This window comes from Oncorhynchus tshawytscha, linkage group LG26, assembly GCF_018296145.1.
Source record: "Oncorhynchus tshawytscha isolate Ot180627B linkage group LG26, Otsh_v2.0, whole genome shotgun sequence".
Lineage (NCBI taxonomy): Eukaryota > Metazoa > Chordata > Actinopteri > Salmoniformes > Salmonidae > Oncorhynchus > Oncorhynchus tshawytscha.
The window spans coordinates 20474119-20500293 of NC_056454.1; the positions used below are offsets into that span (position 1 = coordinate 20474119).

At 43.6% G+C, this 26175-nt stretch overlaps 1 protein-coding gene across 2 annotated transcripts in view; it reads left to right on the plus strand.

Annotated features, from left to right (window-relative positions):
- Window positions 1-728: 728 nt before the first annotated feature.
- med14 (mediator complex subunit 14) overlaps window positions 729-26175 on the plus strand; it is a 42133-nt gene continuing 16686 nt past the window's right edge. For both annotated transcript variants that reach the window (XM_024389196.1, XM_024389197.1), the window contains exons 1-21: window positions 729-1160; window positions 1300-1326; window positions 1443-1548; window positions 1805-1978; window positions 2380-2509; window positions 2624-2752; window positions 4143-4250; window positions 4792-4924; window positions 5079-5229; window positions 5327-5438; window positions 5580-5705; window positions 5831-5909; window positions 7455-7614; window positions 7809-8003; window positions 18461-18595; window positions 18863-18939; window positions 19882-20042; window positions 20176-20414; window positions 22176-22328; window positions 22485-22754; window positions 22868-23117. In XM_024389196.1, the coding sequence (XP_024244964.1) occupies window positions 988-1160; window positions 1300-1326; window positions 1443-1548; window positions 1805-1978; window positions 2380-2509; window positions 2624-2752; window positions 4143-4250; window positions 4792-4924; window positions 5079-5229; window positions 5327-5438; window positions 5580-5705; window positions 5831-5909; window positions 7455-7614; window positions 7809-8003; window positions 18461-18595; window positions 18863-18939; window positions 19882-20042; window positions 20176-20414; window positions 22176-22328; window positions 22485-22754; window positions 22868-23117 (3088 nt within the window). In that variant the 5' untranslated portion in view covers window positions 729-987. The remainder of the gene's footprint in view (window positions 1161-1299; window positions 1327-1442; window positions 1549-1804; window positions 1979-2379; window positions 2510-2623; window positions 2753-4142; window positions 4251-4791; window positions 4925-5078; window positions 5230-5326; window positions 5439-5579; window positions 5706-5830; window positions 5910-7454; window positions 7615-7808; window positions 8004-18460; window positions 18596-18862; window positions 18940-19881; window positions 20043-20175; window positions 20415-22175; window positions 22329-22484; window positions 22755-22867; window positions 23118-26175) is intronic.

Consider the following 26175-nt stretch of genomic DNA (forward strand, 5'->3'; position numbering starts at 1 on the left):
ACATATTTGTTTATGATTATCTTGTTTCACAGTTAGATTGTGTTAATGTTTTGATTGCCATGTCATTTGCAGCCATGTCATATTGACATAAAGCTATGTATCATCCTGTGGAAATGAAATGGAAGGGAATGGAAAAGTCATTCCTATTTCCTGCCTCTGGGAATTGAGGATTCAGCAGTTATTCAAATCAGAATTCAACCCTAATACCTTTACCACTGACCCTGCCACTGCCAACATAATCCATGTCTTGTCATGCTTTTCTTTATCACCAGCCAGTTTCCGGTCCACGAGGAATTGAAATTAATTGCATCACATATACATAACTTTTATTTCATTTATTACATTTATTTTATTTTAGGGACAATACACATCAATCTTCAAATATCTAACATTTATACCAAGTGTGTGTCTATTTGTTTTGTCCTGTATTTTGTTTTTTCTGTGTGTTCTCCTCGGGGGCAAATAAGGTGTATCTGTTTTTTGATCTATCTTACTAAAATGTCATGCACAATATCCCATACGAAATGACAGGGCATCTTATAAACAAACAAAATACCTTAATTATCGCTCACGAAAACACAGGCGCTGATCAGGGACCAGTTTGATTGTTTATGGTCTAACCTATTATTGACAAATCTAGTGTATGAATACTGATCTTGGAACAGCAGAGTAAACTCTCACGAGCGACTCCTTATATTGTTTCTTTAAAATCCGTATCCGGGTCTTCCTTTCCACCAAACCGTGATCACTTCCCGTCAGACTGCAAAGATGGCGGTTGAACAGCATTGAATCTTGTCTGTAATAAGCAATTAAAACGCGGGTATTTGCGACTTTTTTATGGGGCGAAGTCGCCGAGCCCCTACTAAATAACTATTTTGCGCGAAATGGTGTAGAATACGTGTAAGATTGGTACCAGTTCAAAGTTATTGCGAGTCGATAGTTTAAATTTTTTTCGGTCTCCATCCGTGGAGCTTGCGTTATTTTAAAATGGCTCCGGTGCAGATTGGATCAGATGGGCAACTGGTCCCTATCGGGGGTCCCACCTCGGTCACCCAGCCGCCACCTCCCGGACCCCCGGCCACCCAAGGGGTCCGGCTGAGCCTGCTGATTGAGTTTCTCCTGCAGAGGACCTACCATGAAATCACCCTGTTGGGTGAACTGTAAGTCATGACTAGACCCCGTTCAATGCAATGGGTATTTATTAGTTGAGATTCCTTCATTTTCATGGCGATTTCATAAATTGTGGTAAAATTACGTAATACCTGAAAGTTACCAATACTGTTTCTGTCTTTCTTGCAGTCTTCCCAGAAAAACAGACATGGAAAGGTATGCTCGTCTCTTGTTTCACTGGGTGTACTCACTGATGAAATTGACTTGTCAAATTAGGAATGTTGTTGTATGTGACATCTATTTTTGCCTGTATTTTCTACTGTTTCTAACAGAAAAATCGAGATTGTCCAGTTTTCCAGTCGGACCAGACAGCTGTTTGTGCGTCTCCTTGCCCTAGTGAAATGGGCGAGCAACGCCGGGAAGGTGGAGAAGTGTGCGGTATGTATGCTAGAATACAGTACTCTACACCAAACACTCTCAAAGTGGGCATAGACAACCAGATACTATCTTGAGTTATGCACATAACTCTCACCTTTTCACATAAAACTTTTCAGGATTTTCCACACTGACATCAGTGCAGTGTTTATGTTTAACTTTGAGTTAGGCTTTCTTGCACATAATTCAAAATAATACTGAGTACGGTCATAAGCTAACCTGACCTTTAACCCCTAACCTTCTGTTTTCATGGTCACAGATGATCTCCAGCTTTCTGGACCAGCAGGCCTTCCTATTTGTGGACACTGCTGATAGGCTGGCATCGCTAGCAAGGGACGCCCTGGTGCACGCCCGCCTGCCCAGCTTTGCCATCCCGTTCGCAATCGACGTGCTTACCACCGGGTCATACCCTCGCCTGCCCACCTGCATACGGGTAAGACACTCCTAACTGGTCTGTGTTCATTTACATTTTTTTCTTGTAGTCTATTGTTTTGACCTCTTGACCTGGCCTCTCTTATTTTAATTGAAAGCTGGTTCTCAGTTGACTTGCCTGGTTAAATAATGGTCAAATAGAATGAGACACCTGATGACCTTTGTGTTCGTAAGCCACTATGATTGAAGTAGCCTCGGTGCCTGTCTAGTTTGGCCAAAAATGCTGTTCATGTATGTACTCTGTCAGCTATGTGCGATGTACATCGTGCACAAACACAGAAATCTTTAGTAGTGCGTTACTGCCATCAACTGGACTGGAGTGTGGAATAGGGACGGAGAAATCTGAAGCCCTGTTTGGCCCAGTGCATTGACCGCTGTGTGTGTGTGTGTGTGTGTGTGTAGGACAAGATCATTCCTCCAGACCCCATCACTAAGGTGGAGAAGCAGACAACCCTGAACCAGCTCAATCAAATCCTTCGACATCGTCTTGTCACGACAGACCTACCACCCCAGCTAGCCAACCTCACCGTGGGTAAGGATCACACACACACACACACACACACACACACACACACACACACATATATATATATATATATATATATATTAAAATAAAAGCTGGCCAACCTCACTGTGTGTCTCGTAGCAAATGGGCGTGTGAAGTTCCGTGTGGAGGGGGAGTTTGAGGCCACACTGACGGTGATGGGTGATGACCCAGATATTCCCTGGAGACTGTTGAAGCTGGAGATACTGGTGGAGGACAAGGAGACTGGAGGTAAGATACACAACATGCTTGACAAAGCACCAAACACACAGAACCCACTACTAACGCACCAAACACACAGAACCCACTACTAACGCACCAAACACACAGAACCCGCTACTAACGCACCAAACACACAGAACCCGCTACTAACGCACCAAACGCACAGAACCCGCTACTAACGCACCCAATTAAAAAACATAATTGGGAGCACTGATACTACTAACTTAAAAAATTACAAGCACCACATAACATTTAGCAGCACCAGAAAAAAGAGCCTACATTGGGCATATATGAATCTTAATTATTTGAAGCACATCATCTGAGAATATATCCTTTTTCATTTCTTTGCCACCAAATGTTTGCATAATGGTAAAGTTACCAGGTTGTTAAGGCGATATGGGCAAAATCATAGAAATAGAATGATTATTCCAATTATGTGATTGGTGTTGTTTGACATGAGGTTAAATGATAAGCCAGGTAAGAGTTATGACATGGTAGGAACCAAAGTGCTGGTCAGTGTTTCCTAGGGGACCGTAATAGCATTTGAATAGATGCATAGAAGTTGCATTTAGACAAATATTTTAGAGTAGGCTATCTGATTCAGAACATGAACTGTAACACGGGTCAATTGTAAGGTAACTTGGGGTAAAACGCCACCATACCTCAATCTGTTTTTTGGAGTGACTTACATAAGTGGTTTCTGTGAGAAGTACAGGCAGTGTTAACCCTGGTGGCGGTTTACCACAAGTTATCCTAACATTATTTTTGCTATGTTTATTCAATTTTTTTTAGACATAAAATTCATTAATAGGATGCTAACTAGTTAAAAGATCACATTTGGGATCTAACTAGTGATTAGCCCAACAGGGTAAATGCAGATAGGCAACCCCATGCTTCAGCCTATTTATTTATAGCCACTGTGCTGCATCAGTTGGGCTAAACACAGATCCCACTGCTGACGCGACACAAACACAGATCCAGCTGCTGACGCGAAACAAACACAGATCCCGCTACTAACGCAACAAATAATCAAACACAGATCCCACTGCTGACGAGACACAAACGCACAGATCCCGCTGCTGACGAGACACAAACGCACAGATCACGCTGCTGACGAGACACAAACGCACGCACAGATCCCGCTGCTGACGAGACACAAACGCACGCACAGATCCCGCTGCTGACTGGTGAGATGTTTGAAAAGGAAAAGTCCAGTGTTCAATTCTTACAATATGTACAGAAAATTATAATTATTCTAGTCCTGATGCTCAGGAGTAATCCAACTTGAATGAAAGACATATCTTGTACTTGCAAAAAACAAAATTTTAAGATTGCATTATTATTTTTTTTGTTAACTCCTTTTTCAATATTTTCCCCTCCGTCTGCCCCCTCCTTCCAGATGGCAGAGCTCTGGTCCACAGTATGCAAGTGAACTTCATCCATGAGCTGGTGCAGTCACGCCTGTTTGCAGATGAGAAACCACTGCAGGATATGTACAGCTGCCTGCGTATCCTTTCACTGTGTGTGTGTACTGTTTCTGTGCAGACAGTGAGCTCAGGGCCATGTTTGGCTTGAGCTGCTGCAGTGAATGTAATTGTGTCTGTGTGTGGTCACATACAATATTGACCAACAGTGACCATGCGTATAGCAAGCCAAGGGACCAACAGCATTTCAATGAGTGCCACAGCCAACAGTCACACTGTCTTTCAGTTTATCAGTTTGTTTCCATGAACCAAGCAGAAATATTTACATTTCAAATAGTATTTAGTGGGAAATGAGTAATGCTACATGTATTTATAATACTGTTATGCTCAATAGAACGCCAAGGATTTGTTTCTCAGTCATTTGTTGTATGAACCTCATTGGGTCTTCATAGCAAGTATAACTCCCAGGCACAGTCTGGTTTCATGGCTGAAGTCTGTCACCACACGCACACATCCTGGGTGTGTATGTATCACGTGTGCCTGCATTTCTTTATCTGTGTGTATTGTGAGTAAGTGTGTATCCATCTTCCTGGACCATCCCTTCCTTAACCCCGTCCCTTCTAGACTCATTCTGCCTGTCTCTTCAGCTGGAGGTCCTCCACTCCCAGACCCTCATGCTGGTCCGAGAGCGCTGGGGAGACCTGGTGCAGGTGGAGCGCTACATGCCTGCCAAGTGCCTCACACTGGCCGTCTGGAAGTAAGAGAAACACAACTACTCACTAAGAAGTTACACATTAACAGGCCTGATTGATTGGTTTGTTGAATGCATATACTTTTGTCATTCATCACAAGGAAATTGGTCCATCATTTGACCTTTTTCTTTGTCCCCCCCTCTCTCCCTCTCTCTCCAGCCAACAGGTCCTGGGACGGAAGACGGGCACTGCGTCGGTCCACAAAGTCACCATCAAGATTGACGAATCGGACTGCTCCAAGCCTCTGCAGATCTCCCATGATCCTCCGCTCCCTGCCTGCGACTCTAGACTGATGGAGAGAGCCATGAATGTGTGCCAACGCCAAGTTCCTCACAGATATGGTGCTATACAATTTTTGTTGTTGTGATGACCTAATTTCCTGTCTTTATTCCTGCCCCCTCCTGTAGATTGACCACTTGTCAGTGGAGAAGCTTTTGATTGACAGCGTGCACGCCCGCTCCCATCAGAAGCTGCAGGAGCTGAAAGCCATCTTGAAGATCAGCAACCCCAGCGACAGCTGTGAGTCTGTCCTCTCTGACTTAGCTAGACACTGATTAATCCAACCACACTGACCCAGAATGAAATGAACAATGTTGTGGAGCGATACAACCATGTTGTCAGTGTGTGATGTTGTTGTTATTGTCCCTACCTGTGTTTCAGCGTTCATAGAGACAGCTCTGCCCACCCTGGTCATTCCAATCCTGGAGCCCTGTGGACGCTCAGAGTGCCTGCACATCTTCGTAGACCTGCACTCAGGGATGTTCCAGCCCATGCTGTATGGAATTGGTAAGCCGGGAGGTGCACATACACACATGTGCACACACTCATGCATACACACACACCACATCGGTAAGCTGGGAAACACACACACATACAATGTACTCACTTCCACTGTGCCTGTCTGTCTCCAGATCAGTCCATATTGGACGACATCGAGAAGACCATCAATGACGACATGAAGCGCATCATATCCTGGCTGCAGCAGCTCAAGTAAATCCACTTCCTGTCTCTCTGTGACAACTGCCTGTCATGTCACATCACTACTCCTCAGAAGGCCTTCATACCGCTAAATCCACACTAGCACACTTTAGTATGCAAAGTGCTTCACCCTAGTACCTTAGTAGTGTATACTTTGTATACTGAACAAAAATATAAATGCAACGTGTAAAATGTTGGTCCCATGTTTCATGAGCTTAAGTAAAAGATCCCAGAAATGTTCCATATGCACAAAAGTGTATTTCTGTACAATGTTGTGCAAAAATTTGATTTCATCCCCGTTAGCGAGCATTTCTCCTTTACCAAGATAATCCATCAACCTAACAGGTGTGGCATATCATGAAGCTGATTAAACGGCATGATCATTACACAGGTGCACATTGTGCTGGGGGAAAATAAAAGGTCACTCTAAAATGTGCAGTTTTGTCACGCAACACAATGCCACAGATGTCTGAAGTTGAGGGAGCGTGTATTTGGCATGCTGATTGCAGGAATGTCCACCAGAGCTGTTGCCAGAGATTTGAATGTTAATTTCCCTACCATAAGCTGCCCCCAATGTTGTTTTAGAGTATTTGGCAGTACATCCAACTGGCCTTTCAACTGCAGACCACGTGTAACCTCGCTAGCCCATGACAACGAACACAATTACTTTTTATCAATGGCAATTTCAATGCAAAGAGACACCGTGACGAGATCCTGAGGCCCATTGTGGCGCCATTCATCCTCTGCCATCACCTTATGTTTCAGCATGATAATGCATAGCCGCATGCCTCAAGGATCTGTACACAACTGGAAGCTGAAACTGTCCCAGTTCTTTCATGACCTGTATACATACCAGACATGTCACCAATTGAGCATGTTTGGGATGGCAGCGTGTTCCAGTTCCCGCCAATATCTAGCAACTTCACACAGCCATTGAAGAGGAGTGGGACAACATTCCACAGGCCACAATCAACAGCCTGATCAACTCTATGTATGAGGCAAATGGTGATCACACCAGATACTGACTAGTTTTCTGATCCACACCCCTACCTTTTTTTTTAAGTATCTGTGACCAACAGATGCATACCTGTATTCCCAGTCATGTAAATTTGTTCAAATCTATGAAATTGTTGCGTTTTATATTTATGCCCATACGGATATGAGAACAGATCTTGTGCCCTTCCATGGAAATGTGCTTCTATGCAGGCGAATCATTTCTGAAATGGCTTAGGGTGTCTGTGTAAATTCCGTAGACCAGCACTCTACTGTGTGTGTGGTTGAGTATGACATTGTGTGATATGCATAGAAATGTAATTACTGGAACAGAGATTGAAGTCAATGTTCTGTGATTTTATTTCTATGATGTGATCTGGCCAGGAAATGGCTTGTTTGTCAGTCAGGGAAAGAGTGTTAGCAGAGTGATAATGATGTCTCACTGATGTGTGAATGTAGGACTGTGAAATAGCTGCTCATTGGCAGAGTCTGGTCTATTTGGAGAATGTCGAATTTCAGTTTACTTATGTTTTTCTCTCTCTTTCCTCACCACTCTTCTTCCAGGTTTTGGTTAGGGGAACAGAGGTGTAGACAGTCGGTGAAACACCTCCCCACTGTTTGCACAGACATACTACACCTCTCCAACTCCGTCTCCCACCCTGCCGGCAGCCTATCAAAACACAGGCTCTTCATCCGGCTAACCCGCCTACCACAGTATTACATTGTAAGTGCCTCCCACCTTATCCCAATTATTTGTCCCCAAAAACTGTTTGTTTATTGCAAACACAAGAAAATGTAAAACAATATACAGTACATTAACCATGCACAACTTTCCCACTCTTCACTCTTCCTCATTACTGTTTTCTCCCATCAATCTCTCTCTCCCTCCCTCTTCTCTCCCCTTCCCTGTCTCTCTAGGTGGTGGAGATGCTTGACGTGCCTGGCTGTCCCACAGAGCTTCAGTACAAGTACTCCTTCCTTTCTGTGTCTCAGTTGGAAGGTGAGGAGGGACCTCCATGCGCCCAGCTCCTTCAGCACTTCAAACCCAACCTGGAGCAGCTCGTCCTGGACAATTGCGCCAGCCGTGGGGCCCGCCATGGCGCTAAGAGAAAAGTAGGAATGGATTGCAGAACTGCTTGTACGGGTTACAATCAGGGCTGTTGTGTGACCGTATTATCGCCGCACCCGGCGGTCACGAGTCATTAAGGCAGTCAAATTCCACGTGACCGTTTAGTCATGGTAATTAGGCTTCTCCAAGCTCTGATGCTGCTGATGGTCATTAATATCCTACCAACCTTGCTAACTGCCTGATATTCAGCACTCCATTGTCCCTCTAATCACTCTGACATCAATTAAAAAAATTGAAAATCAAATCAAAGATGTTGGGCGACATTTCAATAGGCTATGGCAGTATAATCCCGTACCTCTTCAAACATTCAACCTCCAGCTGCGTACCCCCTCTAGCACCAGGGTCAGCGCACTCTCGAATCTTGTTTTTTTGCCGTCAATGTAAGCCTGCTACACTATACAATACATTTATTAAACATAAGAATGCGTGTGAGGTTTTGTCACAACCCGGCTCATGGGAAGTGACAGAGCTCTTATAGGACCAGCCTGACCAGGGCACAAATAATAATCAATCATTTTTCTCTTTATTTAACCATCTTACATATAAAACCTTATTTGTTCATTGAAAATGGTGAATAACTCACCACAGGTTAATGAGAAGGGTGTGCTTGAAAGGATGCACATAACTCTGCAATGTTGGGTTGTAAATGGGGAGTCTCAAATCATTTTCCACACACAGTCTGTTCCTGTATTTAGTTTCATGCTAGTGAGGGCCGAGAATCCACTCTCACATAGGTACGTGGTAGCAAAGGGCATCAGTGTCTTAACAGCGCAATTTGCCAAGGCAGGATACTCTGAGCACAGCCTAATCTGAGCGTAGCCTAATCCAGATATCTACCAGTGGCTTCTGATTAAATTACATTTTCACAGAACCACTTTTTGCATTTTCGATGAGGCTCAATTGTTCAGATATCGGTAAGTGGACTGGAGGCAGGGCATGAAAGGGATAACGAATCCAGTTGTTTGTGTCATCCGTTTCGGGAAAGTACCTGTGTAAATGCTCACCCAACTCACTTCGCTATATCACATTTGACCTTGTCTGTAAGCTTGAGTTTGTTTGCACACAAATCATACAATGATTGAAAGACCTGTGTGTTGTCCTTGTTAATGCAGACAGAGAAAAGCTCCAACTTCTTAATCATAGCATCAATTTTGTCTCACACATTGAATATAGTTGCGGAGAGTTCCTATAATCCTAGATTCAGATCATTCAGGCGAGAAAAAACATCACCCAGATAGGCCAGTCGTGTGAGAAACTCGTCATCATGCAAGCAGTCAGACAAGTGAAAATTATGGTCAGTAAAGAACTTTAAGCTCGTCTCTCAATTAAAAGAATACGTGTCAATACTTTGCCCGTTGATAACCAGCACACTTCTCTATACTGTAAAAGTGTTACATGGTCACTGCCCATATCATTGTGTAGTGCAGAAAATACACTATACAGTTCAGGGTCCTTGCATTAACAAAATTAACCATTTTCACTGTAGAGTCCAAAATGTCTTTCAAGCTGTCAGGCATTCCCTTGGCAGCAAGAGCCTCTTGGTGCAGTGTACTCAAGTGCCGTCAGGAGCAACTGCTTACACACAAGTTACCACTCCACTATGTCTCCCTGTCATGGCTTTACAGATACCAACATGAGCAGCAGCTACATACGGTTCATTTGTGGAATTCCCGTGAGAGAGTAACAGTTAATGTGATTGGATGTTAATTATTAGACTAGGCTACCTGTATTTGACATTGTGTTGTTATTTCGCTGAACAGTAGATGGTTTCATTTTATTTTGGGCAGTAAAATGAGGGGGGACGACTCACATGTATAGCCCCGTTGGAAAATAAAAACAGTCTGTTTGGATTTAACTTTCTTTTTTTTCTTTTTTCTTTCTGACGGCAGGGGTACGCGCACCCCAGTTTGGCGCCGACAGAGATGGCCGCCTCGCTTCGCGTTCCTAGGAAACTATGCAGTTTTTTGTTTTTTTACGTGTTATTTCTTACACTAGTACCCCAGGTCATCTTAGGTTTCATTACATACAGTCGAGAAGAACTACTGAATATAAGATCAGCGTCAACTCACCATCAGTACGACCAAGAATATGTTTTTCGCGACACGGATCCTGTGTTCTGCCTTACAAACAGGACAACGGAGTGGATTCCATGCAGCGACCCAAAAAAACGACTCAGAAAAAGAGGGAAACGAAGCGGTCTTCTGGTCAGACTCCGGAGACGGGCACACCGTGCACCACTCCCTAGCATTCTTCTTGCCAATGTCCAGTCTCTTGACAACAAGGTTGATGAAATCCGAGCAAGGGTAGCATTCCAGAGGGACATCAGAGACTGTAACGTTCTCTGCTTCACGGAAACATGGCTCACTGGAGAGACGCTACCCGAAGCGGTGCAGCCAGCGGGTTTCTCCACGCATCGCGCCGACAGAAACAAACATCTTTCTGGTAAGAAGAGGGGCGGGGGCGTATGCCTTATGGCCAACGTGACATGGTGTGATGAAAGAAACATACAGGAACTCAAATCCTTCTGTTCACCTGATTTTAGAATTCCTCACAATCAAATGTAGACCGCATTATCTACCAAAAGAATTCTCTTCGATTATAATCACAGCCCTATATATCCCCCCCCAAGCAGACACATCGATGGCTCTGAACGAACTTTATTTAACTCTCTGCAAACTGGAAACGATTTATCCAGAGGCTGCATTCATTGTAGCTGGAGATTTTAACAAGGCTAATCTGAAAACAAGACTCCCTAAATTTTATCAGCATATCGATTGCGCAACCAGGGGTGGAAAGACCCTGGATCATTGTTACTCTAACTTCCGCAACGCATATAAGGCCCTGCCCCGCCCCCCTTTCGGAAAAGCTGACCACGACTCCATTTTGTTGATCCCTGCCTACAGACAGAAACTAAAACAAGAGGCTCCCACGCTGAGGTCTGTCCAACGCTGGTCCGACCAAGCTGACTCCACACTCCAAGACTGCTTCCATCACGTGGACTGGGAGATATTTCGTATTGCGTCAGATAACAATATTGACGAATACGCTGATTCGGTGTGCGAGTTCATTAGAACGTGCGTTGACGATGTCGTTCCCATAGCAACGATTAAAACATTCCCTAACCAGAAACCGTGGATTGATGGCAGCATTCGTGTGAAACTGAAAGCGCGAACCACTGCTTTTAATCAGGGCAAGGTGTCTGGTAACATGACTGAATACAAACAGTGCAGCTATTCCCTCCGCAAGGCTATCAAACAAGCTAAGCGCCAGTACAGAGACAAAGTAGAATCTCAATTCAACGGCTCAGACACAAGAGGCATGTGGCAGGGTCTACAGTCAATCACGGACTACAGGAAGAAATCCAGCCCAGTCACGGACCAGGATGTCTTGCTCCCAGGCAGACTAAATAACTTTTTTGCCCGCTTTGAGAACAATGCAGTGCCACTGACACGGCCTGCAACGAAAACATGCGGTCTCTCCTTCACTGCAGCCGAGGTGAGTAAGACATTTAAACGTGTTAACCCTCGCAGGGCTGCAGGCCCAGACGGCATCCCCAGCCGCGCCCTCAGAGCATGCGCAGACCAGCTGGCCGGTGTGTTTACGGACATATTCAATCAATCCCTATACCAGTCTGCTGTTCCCACATACTTCAAGAGTGCCACCATTGTTCCTGTTCCCAAGAAAGCTAAGGTAACTGAGCTAAACGACTACCGCCCCGTAGCACTCACATCCGTCATCATGAAGTGCTTTGAGAGACTAGTCAAGGACCATATCACCTCCACCCTACCTGACACCCTAGACCCACTCCAATTTGCTTACCGCCCAAATAGGTCCACAGACGATGCAATCTCAACCACACTGCACACTGCCCTAACCCATCTGGACAAGAGGAATACCTATGTGAGAATGCTGTTCATCGACTACAGCTCGGCATTCAACACCATAGTACCCTCCAAGCTCGTCATCAAGCTCGAGACCCTGGGTTTCGACCCCGCCCTGTGCAACTGGGTACTGGACTTCCTGACGGGCCGCCCCCAGGTGGTGAGGGTAGGCAACAACATCTCCTCCCCGCTGATCCTCAACACTGGGGCCCCACAAGGGTGCGTTCTGAGCCCTCTCCTGTACTCCCTGTTCACCCACGACTGCGTGGCCACGCACGCCTCCAACTCAATCATCAAGTTTGCGGACGACACAACAGTGGTAGGCTTGATTACCAACAACGACGAGACGGCCTACAGGGAGGAGGTGAGGGCCCTCGGAGTGTGGTGTCAGGAAAATAACCTCACACTCAACCTCAACAAAACTAAGGAGATGATTGTGGACTTCAGGAAACAGCAGAGGGAACACCCCCATCCACATCGATGGAACAGTAGTGGAGAGGGTAGCAAGTTTTAAGTTCCTCGGCATACACATCACAGACAAACTGAATTGGTCCACTCACACAGACAGCATCGTGAAGAAGGCGCAGCAGCGCCTCTTCAACCTCAGGAGGCTGAAGAAATTCGGCTTGTCACCAAAAGCACTCACAAACTTCTACAGATGCACAATCGAGAGCATCCTGGCGGGCTGTATCACCGCCTGGTATGGCAACTGCACCGCCCTCAACCGTAAGGCTCTCCAGAGGGTAGTGAGGTCTGCACAACGCATCACCGGGGGCAAACTACCTGCCCTCCAGCACACCTACACCACCCGATGCTACAGGAAGGCCATAAAGATCATCAAGGACATCAACCACCCGAGCCACTGCCTGTTCACCCCGCTGTCATCCAGAAGGCGAGGTCAGTACAGGTGCATCAAAGCTGGGACCGAGAGACTGAAAAACAGCTTCGATCTCAAGGCCATCAGACTGTTAAACAGCCACCACTAACATTGAGTGGCTGCTGCCAACACACTGTCAATGACACTGACTCAACTCCAGCCACTGTAATAATGGGAATTGATGGGAAATGATGTAAATATATCACTAGCCACTTTAAACAATGCTACCTTATATAATGTTACTTACCCTACATTATTCATCTCATATGCATACGTAGATACTGTACTCTATATCATCGACTGCATCCTTATGTAATACATGTATCACTAGCCACTTTAACTATGCGACTTGGTTTACATACTCATCTCATATGTATATACTGTACTCGATATCATCTACTGTATCTTGCCTATGCTGCTCTGTACCATCACTCATTCATATATCCTTATGTACATATTCTTTATCCCCTTACACTGTATAAGACAGTAGTTTTTTGGAATTGTTAGTTAGATTACTTGTTCGTTATTACTGCATTGTTGGAACTAGAAGCACAAGCATTTCGCTACACTCGCATTAACATCTGCTAACCATGTGTATGTGACAAATAAAATTTGATTTGATTTGAATACCTCGGCTATACAATTGTGAGAGAACAGAGTGATTGCCTCTACTGAAAAGAGGATGATCAGCTTTCTATAAGCTAGGCCTACTATATATTTTTTTCAACTTTCCTAATATTAAGCACATTGCTTCTCTTTACAACAGGAGTATAGCCTACCTGTCTTGCATGAAAATAAACCACGGGGAAAAGCGTCCTCCATTTGCTATTTAAGTGCATAGATGACATGTATTTTTTCCCGCTGCCCCTGTTTCGATACAGGTGCATGATAATGGTCCATTCTAAATCAAAACAAATTTCACACATGATTTAGTATATATAAAGACTAGATTAAATCAAGAATAGTCTGATGGGTGACAATATATCATCACTTGCATATATCATCACTTCAAATCAAATTTTATTTGTCACATGTGCCGAATACAACAGGTGTAGTAGACCTTACAGTGAAATTCTTACTTATGAGCCCCTAACCAACAATGCAGTTTTAAAAAATATATGAATAAGAAATAAAAGTAACAAGTAATTTTAAATATCAGCAGTAAAATAATAGCGAGACTATATACAGGTGGGTACCGGTACAGAGTCACTGTGTGGGGGCACCGGTTGGTTGAGGTAATATGTACATGTAGATAGTTATTAAAGTGACGATGCATAGATGATAACAGAGTAGCAGCGGCGTAAAAGAGGGAGCAATGCAAATAGTCTGGGTAGCCATTTGATTAGGTGTTCAGGAGTCTTATGGCTTGGGGGTAGAAGCTGTTTAGAAGCCTCTTGGACCTGGACTTGGTGCTCCGGTGCCGCTTGCTGTGCGGTAGCAGAGAGAACAGTCTATGACTAGGGTGGCTGGAATCTTTGACAATTTTTAGGGCCTTCCTCTGACACTGCCTGGTATAGAGGTCCTGGATGGCAGGAAGCTTTACTGGGCCATTCGCACTACCCTCTGTAGTGCCTTGCGGTCGGAGGCTGAGGAGTTGCCATACCAGGCAGTGATGCAACCAGTCAGGATGCTCTCGGTGGTGCAGCTCTAGAACCTTTTGAGGATCTGAGGACCCATGCCAAATCTTTTCAGTCTCCTGAGGGGGGAATAGGTTTTTTCGTGCCCTCTTATGGCTGTCTTGGTGTGCTTGGACCATGTTGGTGATGTGGACACCAAGGATCTTGAAGCTCTCAACCTGCTCCACTGCAGCCTCATCGATGAGAATGGGGGTGTACTCGGTTCTCTTTTTCCTGTAGTCCACAATCATCTTTGTCTTGATCACGTTGAGATGTTGTTGTCCTGGCACCACACGGCCAGGTCTCTGACCTCCTCCCTATATTTCCTTATCATTGTTGATCAGGCCAACCACTGTTGTGTCATCGGAAAACTTGATGGTGTTGAAGTCATGCCTGGCTGTGCAGTCATGTGTGAACAGGGAGTACAGGGGGGGACTGAGCACGCACCCTTGAGGGGCCCCTGTGTTCAGGATCAGTGTGGCGGAGGTGTTGTTACCTACCCTTACCACCTGGGTGTGGCCTGTCAGGAAGTCCAGGCTCCAGTTGCAGAGGGAGGTGTTTAGTCCCAGGGTCCTTAGCTTATTGATGAGCTTTGAGGGCACCATGTTGTTGAACACTGAGCTGTAGGCAATGAATAGGATTCTCATATAGATGTTACTTTTGTCCAGGTGGGAAAGGGCAGTGTGGAGTGCAATAGAGAGAGCATCATCTGTGGATCTGTTGGGGCGGTATGCAATTTAGAGTGGGTGTAGGGTTTCTGGGAGAGTGTGATCAGTCTTCCAGAACAGCTGGTGCTCTCATGCATGTTTCAGTTTTATTTGCCTCGAAGCGAGCATAGAAGTACTATAGCTTGTTTGGTTGGCTCTTATCACTGGGCAGCTCTCGGCTGTGCTTCCCTTTGTAGTCTGTAATGGTTTGCAAGCCCTGCCACATCTGACGAACTTCAGAGCCGGTGTAGTACGATTCGATCTTAGTTCTGTATTGATGCTTTTCCTGTTTGATGGTTCGTCGGAGGGCATAGCAGGATTTCTTATAAGCTTCCGGTTTAGAGTCCCTCTCCTTGAAAGTGGCAGCTCTAGCCTTTAGCTCAGTGCGGATGTTGCCTGCAATCCATGGCTTCTGGTTGGGGTATGTACTAGAGGTCGACCGATTAATCGGAATGGCCGATTAATTGGGGCCAATTTCAAGTTTTCATAACAATCGGAAATTGTTTGTTTTTTTGACACCGATTTGGCCGACATATTAATTTTTTATTTATTTATTTTTTACACCTTTATTTATCCTTTATTTAACTAGGCAAGTCAGTTAAGAACACCTTATTTTCAATGACCGCCTAGGAACGGTGGGTTAACTGCCTTGTTGAGGGGCAGAATGACAGATTTTTACCTTGTCAGCATGGGGATTCAATCTTGCATCCTTACAGTTAACTAGTCCAACTCTCTAACCACCTGATTACATTGCACTCCACGAGGAGACTGCCTGTTATGCGAATGCAGTAAGAAGCCAAGGTAAGTTGCTAGCTAACATTAAACTTATCTTATAAAAAACCATCAATCAATCATAATCACTATTTAACTACACATGGTTGATGATATTACTAGTTTATCTAGCGTGTCCTGCGTTGCATATAATCGATGCGGTGCGTATTCGCGAAAAAGGACAGTCTTGCTCCAATGTGTACCGACCCATAAACATCAATGCCTTTCTTAAAATCAATACACAAGTATATATTTTTAAACCTGCATATTTAGTTAATATTGCCTGCTAACCTGGCTTGTTGCGAACTCAAGACTATTACAGCCAACTTCGCCAAACGGGGGGTGATTTGACAAAAGCGCATTTGCGAAAAGGGCACAATCATTGCACGACTGTACCTAACCATAAACATCAATGCCTTTCTTAAAATCAATACACAGAAGTATATATTTTTAAACCTGCATATTTTGCCAAAAGAAATCCAGGTTAGCAGGCAATATTAACCAAGTGAAATTGTCACTTCTCTTGTGTTCATTGCATGCAGAGTCAGGGTATATGCAACAGTTTGGGCCGCCTAATTTGCCAGACTTTTACGGAATTATGACATAACATTGAAGGTTGTGCAATGTAACAGGAATATTTAGACTTGGGGATGCCACCCGTTAGATAAAATACGGAACGGTTCCGTATTTCACTGAAAGAATAAATGTCTTGTTTTCGAGATAATAGTTTCCGGATTCGACCATATTAATGACCTACGGCTCGTATTTCTGTGTGTTATGTTATAATTAAGTCTATGATTTGATAGAGCAGTCTGAGCGATGGTAGTCACCAGCAGGCTCATAAGCATTCATTCAAACAGCACTTTCGTCCGTTTTGCCAGCAGCTCGTCGCTGTGCTTCAAGCATTGAGCTGTTTATGACTTCAAGCCTGTCAACTCCCGAGATTAGGCTGGTGTAACTGATGTGAAATGGCTAGCTAGTTAGTGGGGTGCGCGCTAATAGCGTTTCAATCGGTGACGTCACTTGCTCTAAGACCTTGAAGTAGTTGTTCCCCTTGCTCTGCAAGGGCTGCGGATTTTGTGGAGCGATGGGTAAGGATGCTTCGAGGGTGGCTGTTGTCGATGTGTTCCTGGTTCGAGCACAGGTAGGGACGGAAGCTATACTGTTACACTGGCAGGTATATAAAATACATTGTATTGAGAGAAATTGTCCTATAATACCTATAATAACTACAATCTAAAACTTCTTACCTGGGAATATTGAAGACTCTTGTTAAAAGGAACCACCAGCTTTCTCATGTTGTGAGCAAGGAACTGAAACGTTAGCATTTTTACATGGCACATATTGCACTTTTACTTCGCCAACACTTTGTTTTTGCATTATTTAAACCAAATTGAACATGTTTCATTATTTATTTGAGGCTAAATTGCTTTTATTGATGTATTATATTAAGTTAAAATAAGTGTTCATTCATTATTGTTGTAATTGTCATTATTACAAATAAAATAAAAATACTTTTTTTTTTAAATTGTCCGATTTAAATCGGTAGCGCCTTTTTTTTGGTCCTCCAATAATCGGTATCGGCGTTGAAAAATCATAATCAGTCGACCTCTAGTATGTACGTGCGGTCACTGTGGGGACGACGCCATCGATGCACATGTTGACGAAGCCAGTGACTGATGTGGTGTACTCCTCAATGCCATCGGAGAAATCCCGATACATATTCCAGTCTGTGCTAGCAAAACAGTCCTGTAGCTTAGCATCTGCTTCATCTGACTACTTTTTTATTTTTATTGTATTTAGTTTTTCTACAAACGTTGGGCTATATGTTTTCCGATTTTTAATACATTGTAAGGCTGCACGATGCAACTAATGATAATTTTGAAAACAGTTGTTTGAAGGGCTTGAGCTCTGCCTAATTATTTTGCACAGGCTGTAAACACTTCGTCAGTCTCTCATTCACCATTTGTGAAGCACTTGATAATGCCTCGAATTTCCTGGCGGCATCCCCTGTGTGGCCATAACGCACCCTAATATTATATATAATAATGCCAATGAATTCTAATCTAATCTTGTCTGCTAAATAATTGCCAGATCAGGGCCTAACATATCGTAAGGACAACTCCGAGTATGCTTTTCTGTTCTTCTGAAACACTACATTTTTTTCTTTAGACCTGTCTAAAATAAATAATGGACTTATTGTGAAGGTGTGTAGGCTATATTACATGGATTTATTAGACGTTTTAAAATGTAATGTTCCAAAGGTCAGCATCAGTGTCTTGTGTGGAAGCCAGGAGATGCTACATGTGTTTGTTAATTAACGGTCAATTACCGTAAGACCGACAGTTATTTGCTTGACAATCACCGGCTGACTAAATTTTGTGACCGCCACAGTCCAATGAATTCAAATATTGATGATCTGAAACCATGCCCTAAAATAAGTAATTGAAGGAAAAATACTTACAATATACATATAAACCCTGATATGTTCCTGAATAATGAAATAAGAAGTGTTTATAAATTAAATGTATTATCATTAGATGGTCAGTTATCTCACTGTATATCTCCTCTCTCTTCTCTGTCCTCCAGTTGTCAGGAGACCAGGGGGCTCTGGAGCCCAAGAAGCCAAAGCGCTCAGGGGAGATGTCTGCCTTCAACAAGGAGCTGGCTCACCTAGTGGCCATGTGTGACACCAACATGCCCTTCATAGGCCTCAGAGTGGAGGTATGGATGGAGGGAGTACCCACTTTTATTCTCTATCTTACAACTCTTACTCACTCTTTACTTTTCCACAACTTCCCATTCTACTATTCATATCTTTCTTCATCATTCCTCTTCCTATCCATCCCTCTCATCCTCCTTTCCTCTCCTCCTCTGTCCCTCTATCCAGCTGTCACACATGGTGGTTCCTCACCTCCTCTTTTTTGTCCTCTCCTCATCTCTCGCTTTCTTCCCCTCCATTCCTCCTCTGTCTAACATGTCTTTCTCTAGTTATCTCAGATGGAGATTCCTCACCAGGGTGTGCAGGTGGAGGGAGACGGCTGCAGTCACGCCATCCGCATCCTCAAGTAAGTCTCCACATCATGCAATTTATGTTAGTGGCACTGTCACCAATATGGAAGTCAATGGGAATGTTAAAGGGGCAGTGCGGTCAAATGTGATTTACTTTTTTTTTTTGTATTGATGTTTTCACACTGCGATTGAAATAACACGGAAATTGGGAAAATTATGTGCAAGAGCTTTAAAAAATGAAAACCGCCTGGAATTTCAGCCTGTTCAGGTGGGATGGCGTTTTTGGCCCACAGCATGACATCACAATCTGATCTGATTATTACCAATGACCAGTCATCTTTTATTGGCTTATGTATCCTCCTACTTTAAAGGGGTTAGCAGGGTTTGCTTTAGAGTCTAGACCACACATGTCAAACTCATTCCACAGAGGGCCGAGTGTCTGCGGGTTTTCGCTCCTCCCTTGTACTTCATTGATGAATTAAGGTCACTAATTAGTAAGGAACTCTCCTCACCTGGTTGTCTATGGCTTAAATGAAAGGAAAAAAAACAAAACCCTTTGACACCCCTGGTCTCGACGGTCCTATACACCAAGTAGGGCTGTGTTTGTAATATATTAACATTTTATCAACATGCCCACCCGAACCGACTGAGCATTTCAATGGCAAAAGGAAGCTCAGGGGAAAAAATTATAAAAAATATATATTTGGAGTGATATTAGATACAGTAATAATATAATAAATATTAGATACAGTGATAATATAATAATAATATGTTTTTATGAAAATGACTGCATGGGGGCTTTAAAGATGATACTAAAGTCAGAAAGTGTCTGATTGCAATTTAGTTTCTACTGATTTGAACTGAAACGTTCTTGCAGCGCACTTGGACACATACCTACAAAAATAATATATGTATATAATTGATTTATTTTGATTTATACCCATCATTTCAGTGATAGATATGTACCTAACCCCTTGTGGTCCTGTTCCTCTCCCTAGGATCCCTCCCAGTAAGGGCGTAGGGGAGGAGACGAGGCAGGCACTGGAGCGCTCTCTACTGGACTGCACCTTCCGTCTGCAGGGTCGGAACAACCGTACCTGGGTCGGGGAGCTGGTTCTGGCCAACTGCCCGCTCAACAGCACACACAGCAAGGAACAAGGTACATACTAACACAAACACACATGACCACATACAACACACACAGAAATGCACATGTTGTCACACACACATACTACCCAAACTGAGTTTAATGTGCCCTTATCTCTCCCTTTTCTGTGTGTGTGTGTGTCCAGCCTCTACGCGCCACGTTTACCTAACCTATGAGAACCCTCTGTCTGAGCCTGTGGGAGGGAGGAAGGTGGTGGAGATGTTCCTCAACGACTGGAGCGCCATCAGCCAGCTTTACCAGTGTGTCCTGGTGTTCTCACGATCACTACCAGAGATGCCATCCTACCTGAGTCTGTTCAGTGAGATCCGGCTGTATAACTACCGCAAACTGGTTCTGTGCTACGGCAGCACCAAGGGTAGCTCGGTGAGTAACGTCTGAAATCTAACCTGCGTCTATTACCTCTCTAAACATTCCTTTCCACCTAGGGAGTGTTTGGTCCCTTGCAGTGGTTGACATTAACGGTTGCCCGATTGCCGGGGGAAGGTAAACTGAACAGTCGGGCAGGTGGAATCTGCTTTGTGGCTTCCTGAAAAGGCAGGTGACATTCTGTCCCAAAGACAACCTTTAAGTCACGTTGACTATAGTGTTTTAATTTGTGCAAAAGTGACTCGTAACAAAAAATAAACTGAGCCAAGTGATCATAGTTATTCTCCCTACATTCTCGTTTCCCTCCGTTATGTGTCTGACTCAATTTCGCAAAAATGATTTGACACCTTTATGTTCATGAAAGAAGGCACAATTTAAAATTTGTTCTGCCTGAGCAAGTTTGACCACAAATCAGAAACCACTATGATGAACCATCATATGCTTTTAATGGATCGTGGGAAAATAGCAGGAATAGGCTTTTGTAGGCTACAGTCAAAGCTATGTCTTCCAATGGTGCGACTGCTGTTGGCATCCAAAGATAATTCAACTTGAATAAACGCTTGAAGATAAGGACGACAACAGTGGTACTGATATCACTTGTTATTGAATCACACTGCTGCTCTTCCATTTATTTGAATCTTACACATTGTCTTTGTTGTGGGTGGCTGTTTACAAATGTATATGTATTTTAACCCCATAATGGTTGAATTGAAGATGTTTAAGCTGCCTATCAGTCATTGTTTTTGTGTTCAGGGCTGTGTTCATTAGAACCAAACGGACGCAAACAGAGCGTTTCATTCTGTATATGAAACGTTTTGCAACAGAATTGGAGTAATGAATACGTCCTCCCTAATGGACTGCCAACTACAAATATTAAGCAAATTTTACACCTGTTTCAGTAGCGCGATTTGCGGGCCAAATTGTGCTTGCAGTCCATTTTGATAATTACCTCGCAACTCAAGTAGTCCTAAGTGTTTTTCAGTTTAGACAGAGAAGATAGGCCGAAACATTTGATTTAGTTGTCCCATAGTGTAGCCATTGTTAACTGTTTCATTCATTTGCCATAAGAAAAAGGTTTGTGGAAAATGCTACCCCCTTGCCGCCTCATCATTAAAAGGGAGAGTTCGTCAAAATTAAAATGTCATCTTTGTTATCCCCAGACATGGCTGGTTCCCCAAAAAGTACCTTTCATGCCCCTAAGTTACTGTTTTCTGTGATTATTACTTCCTTTCATATGTATAACTAGCGATGTGACGAATGTAATAAAAAAATCTTAGGCTAACAAAAAAAAGTAACTACTGTCGACCTGTGGTATTTTGGATCCATTGCGGAATAACTGCAAAATTACTGCAGTAAAAAAAAATGTTGGGACGCAGTATTTGCAGTGTGCTCTGACTGCAATCTTTTTTCCTAAGGGCAACATTTAAACAACAAAAAATTCATAGTTTAAACGATACCATTTAAAAAAAATTACATATAATTCAGATATGGTCCTTCATATTACTGCTAAGGAGCGATGCAGTTCAATCTACCACAGAGGTACTTGACATTTTACCATTTGTCTAACAGACCGTTCGATTTTTTTGGGGCAAGTGTCCATGACAATTGCGCAAGAAAAACATGACATCGATTTACAAGTGCCTTTGAGAGCTTTAGTGTAAATCCCTGCCTTGTATGTTTCCTTACTGTTTGTAAATGTACTATATAAATACATGGGATTGATTGAGACTCTCTCTGCCGCCACTCGTTCCCCTCTAGGTGACCATCCAGTGGAACAGTAGCACCCAGAGGTTTCATCTCTCTCTAGGGACAGTAGGACCCAACTCGGGCTGTAGTAACTGTCACAACATTATACTGCATCAACTGCAGGAGATGTTCAACAAGACCCCTACTGTGGTCCAGCTACTACAGGTATTGCACGCATACACACATACCTGGGCTTGAACCTAACTATGCAGGGGCAGAACACGCACATACTCTTACATACACTGGGACCCTCCACCAAAGTGGCACAAATTCGATTACCTTTATTTTGTAATCATTGTCTAACTTCCCTCCCCTCCCAAGGTGCTGTCGGACACCCAGGCCCCTCTGAATGCCATCAACAAGCTGCCCACAGTGCCCATGCTGGGGCTAACGCAGCGCACCAACACAGCCTACCAGTGTTTCTCCATCCTACCCCAGTCACCCACACACATCCGCTTGGCCTTCCGCAACATGTACTGCATCGACATCTACTGCCGCAGCCGTGGGGTGGTGGCCATACGAGACGGGGCCTACAGCCTCTTCGACAACACCAAGATCGTGGAGGGCTTTTACCCTGCCCCGGGACTCAAGGTACAAGGGAGAGGGCTTGGGTGGGTTTGTGTGATTGTATCAGGAATTTGAAAGTGCCTAGATTCTGTTGTATAGTTCCCCTTAAGGATTCTCTCTCTCTCGCTCTCTACCAGACGTTCCTCAACATGTTTGTTGACAGTAACCAGGATGCTCGGCGACGCTCTGTCAATGAAGACGACAACCCGCCCTCGCCCGTGGGCGGTGACATAATGGACACCCTCATGAGCCAATTTCAGGCCCAGCAGCAGCAGCAGACAATGAGAGGGGGTCCTGGGGGGGTGTACCCTCCCCTCACCTCCCCGCCCACCCCTTACCATCCCAACGTGGCACCCTCGCCATCCATGATGCCCACACAGTCCCCAGGTGAGAGGGATGTGTGTTCCCTCTTTGTGCCACATGTGCTTGGCAGCCCACTATGGAGCAGAGGAAAGAGACCAAATGCTATCTGGTCCTCTCCTCACCCATCATCCACCCGCTAAGTGATCACACTCTTTGTGTGTGTGTTCATCCTGCCACTGCTGTCATGCACATTGCTGAATGGCAAACTGTGTGTGTGCGAAAGTTGAGTCCAGAAGGGAGAAAGCATGCACCCAGTCCTGCTCACCCATCTCAGCCCTAGAGCCGCTGCCCAGCTTCAGCCTGTGTGTTTGCGTGTGTGTGTGAGTGAATGTATGTGACAGGGTTTCTGTTGGGAAAACGTGGAGCCAGACAACATGACCGGGAAGATTTTAATTTACCGGCCATAAAATGTTTTTGTCTTTCTGGGTGCATTGCGCGCCAGGGCGGCTACCCACGGGGCTCAGAACGAGTGAAATCACATTTAGAATGAGGTAATTCATTTTAAAACAAACTAAATGATAATCTATGTAATCCCCAAAAATAATTATTTATCATCAACAATAACTAGTAATGCTGCATACTATAAGAAAGGTTCAAATCTCACCTTTCTGGTAAAAATAGTTATGAATTGCTGAGGTGTAATTACATTTGAGGATACAATATGAATATTATGACAATATTAAATATTTTATGATGTTCTTCCTATAAAAAAAACTATGAATAATACTTGAAATTACTTATACTGTCTAAATATAGTATAATCATATTGTAAAATTACTAGCTATAAGAATTCACCTTCCTTATCTGCAAAATATGCATTTGTATGTTTAGTGTACGTATTTGCCTAAGGTCTCGCTTGAGCCAAACCTCTGCCCCCATCGCTGTGAACGTCTCACAGAGCTCTAGCTTGGCTTCTTGAACTCGTTAGGAACTCTCCTTTCATCTCATAATCTTATCCGTCAATGAGTTTTTTTAAATGTAGTTATTTTATATTAATTGCTATAAATTGATGTCTGAATGTATTATAGAGATGAAACCACTCTCTCCTGCTGCGCTACGATGTAATGATTGCAGGCATGTGCTTTGTAAGTGGCTGTTAACTCGAAATGACACAATGAGAAGGTTACAGTTGAACAAAGTTTACTATACTGTATGAACACACAAGGTAGCCATTCCACTCAAGGCTAGGTCCATCAACAACCAAACCTCCTGCACAGGCACACTCTTGACAGAGTGATAGCCCCGTAATGACCGAAATATAGGTATACTTAAAACATGAACTTAACAGCTGTGACGCAGGGTTCAGCCAGGAGTTGATGGATAGTCGGAAGAGCGAAATAAATGGTAGGAGGGACATCCCAGTGGTTTCATTTTTAACATTCTATGTTACACAAATATACTACTGTTCTGTGGGAACCAGGGCTATCGCTCAATGCAAGCCATTTCGATCTATGGTGTTCACAGATCGATTTATAAGCGAAAATGTCGGTAGGTACCGATACCAGGCCGGTCCCCTAAACAGGGGACTTTACATCTAAGAGTAAATTATTAACCGAACATGTAATGAAGCAGCCAATTAAACTTAATTTTAAAACATTTGCCGAAATGTAATTCGCGGGAACACCATTCTAAGCAGTGTCCCTGGGAAAGCACCATTCTAAACAGTGTCCCTGATAGCGGTTCCATATGTGACTGAGATGAAAATCTAAAGATGCAACAACTAGGATGGGTTGCTAATATGATTAGGATTTACCAAAATTATATAATTACTGCTGTCTATACAGAAATAAATAAAATAATTCACCAGAAAGCATGACTTGGCCACAGAGGGATCAAGGATCATTAGCTCGTAGGCTTATGCCTATTTGGGAAGCCTGCAATTTGGGCAGCGCGCATAGCAGTAGGCCTGGTTGATTATTGACTTGCGTCTGTCAGTGAAAAGCATCTCAAATATGTATCTGAGTAAATTATTGAGTATAATTTAAAAATGTTGAGACAAGGGGAGAGGTGTGTGGCCAAGATATAGCCTAGTCTCTCTCTCTCCCGCTCAGCTGTCTCCCGACAATTCTTGAGCATTCATTGTGTGAATTGTTTGCCCTTGTGCGCAATGAGCATGGGTCTGGTTTCTATATCCGTATAATGTTGAGGGAGCGCGCGCGACTGAGCACACGTAGAAGTACCTGGCCTACTACGCAGAAATGTAGGAGTGTTTTTACTTTTTTTACATCCATTGCACATGATAATTTATTAACTATAGTTCCACACAGTAAGCTATTTGAAAAATCAGTACAACAATCGCCGGTGTGAACGAGCAATGGGCCTAGAGCAATAGGCCTAGTGCTGCATTGGCTAATAGGCTCTGAGTTCCATGTGCTAATTTCTTTCGTCGCTAATGGATCACGTTGTATCAATGTGTCCGTATGGCAGGGGATGGTCTCAGGGGATCTCCCTTTAGTTTACTTTTAACTTTGAGATTTTTATCATTTAATTCATATTTTTATGATTAACCACGTGACAATGATTTTGAGAAATGTAAACTTGTATTAAATTAACAGTTCCATGAAAATGCGCATATGATAAACATAGATTGAAATGGCAGGATGAATTTGTAGGCTTCACCGAACTTGAAACTCACACGCCGGCTATGAAGTCTTTATAAAATAATTGCCTTTCGGGTTGCAAACAATTAAGTATGTTTTCAAAATTCATACTGCCTCCAGCTCACATTGTAAAGTGGTGGGTAATGCGCTGATGGCATGTTGCCTGCACTTGAATGGTGAATGGGAGTCGCGCTTCAATTACCAGTTGAGAAATACAAAATAGTAGCTATTTTTATCGTGCACCCAAACGGTTTTTAACACTCAATTACTTTTAGAATTGTTGCGCAATGAATGGGTTCATTAAAGCACATGTTTTACTCCAGCAGCCACCAGCTGTGGAGCTGCAGGAGAAATCCCCTTCAAAATAGGATCTGTATGCTGTGCACATGTGATTAGTTGTGCTGGTATTTGAATAATAAGATACATGATGACTAACAAAAATACACAGTCCAATTTAATTCCACTAAATTATGCAAATTAAC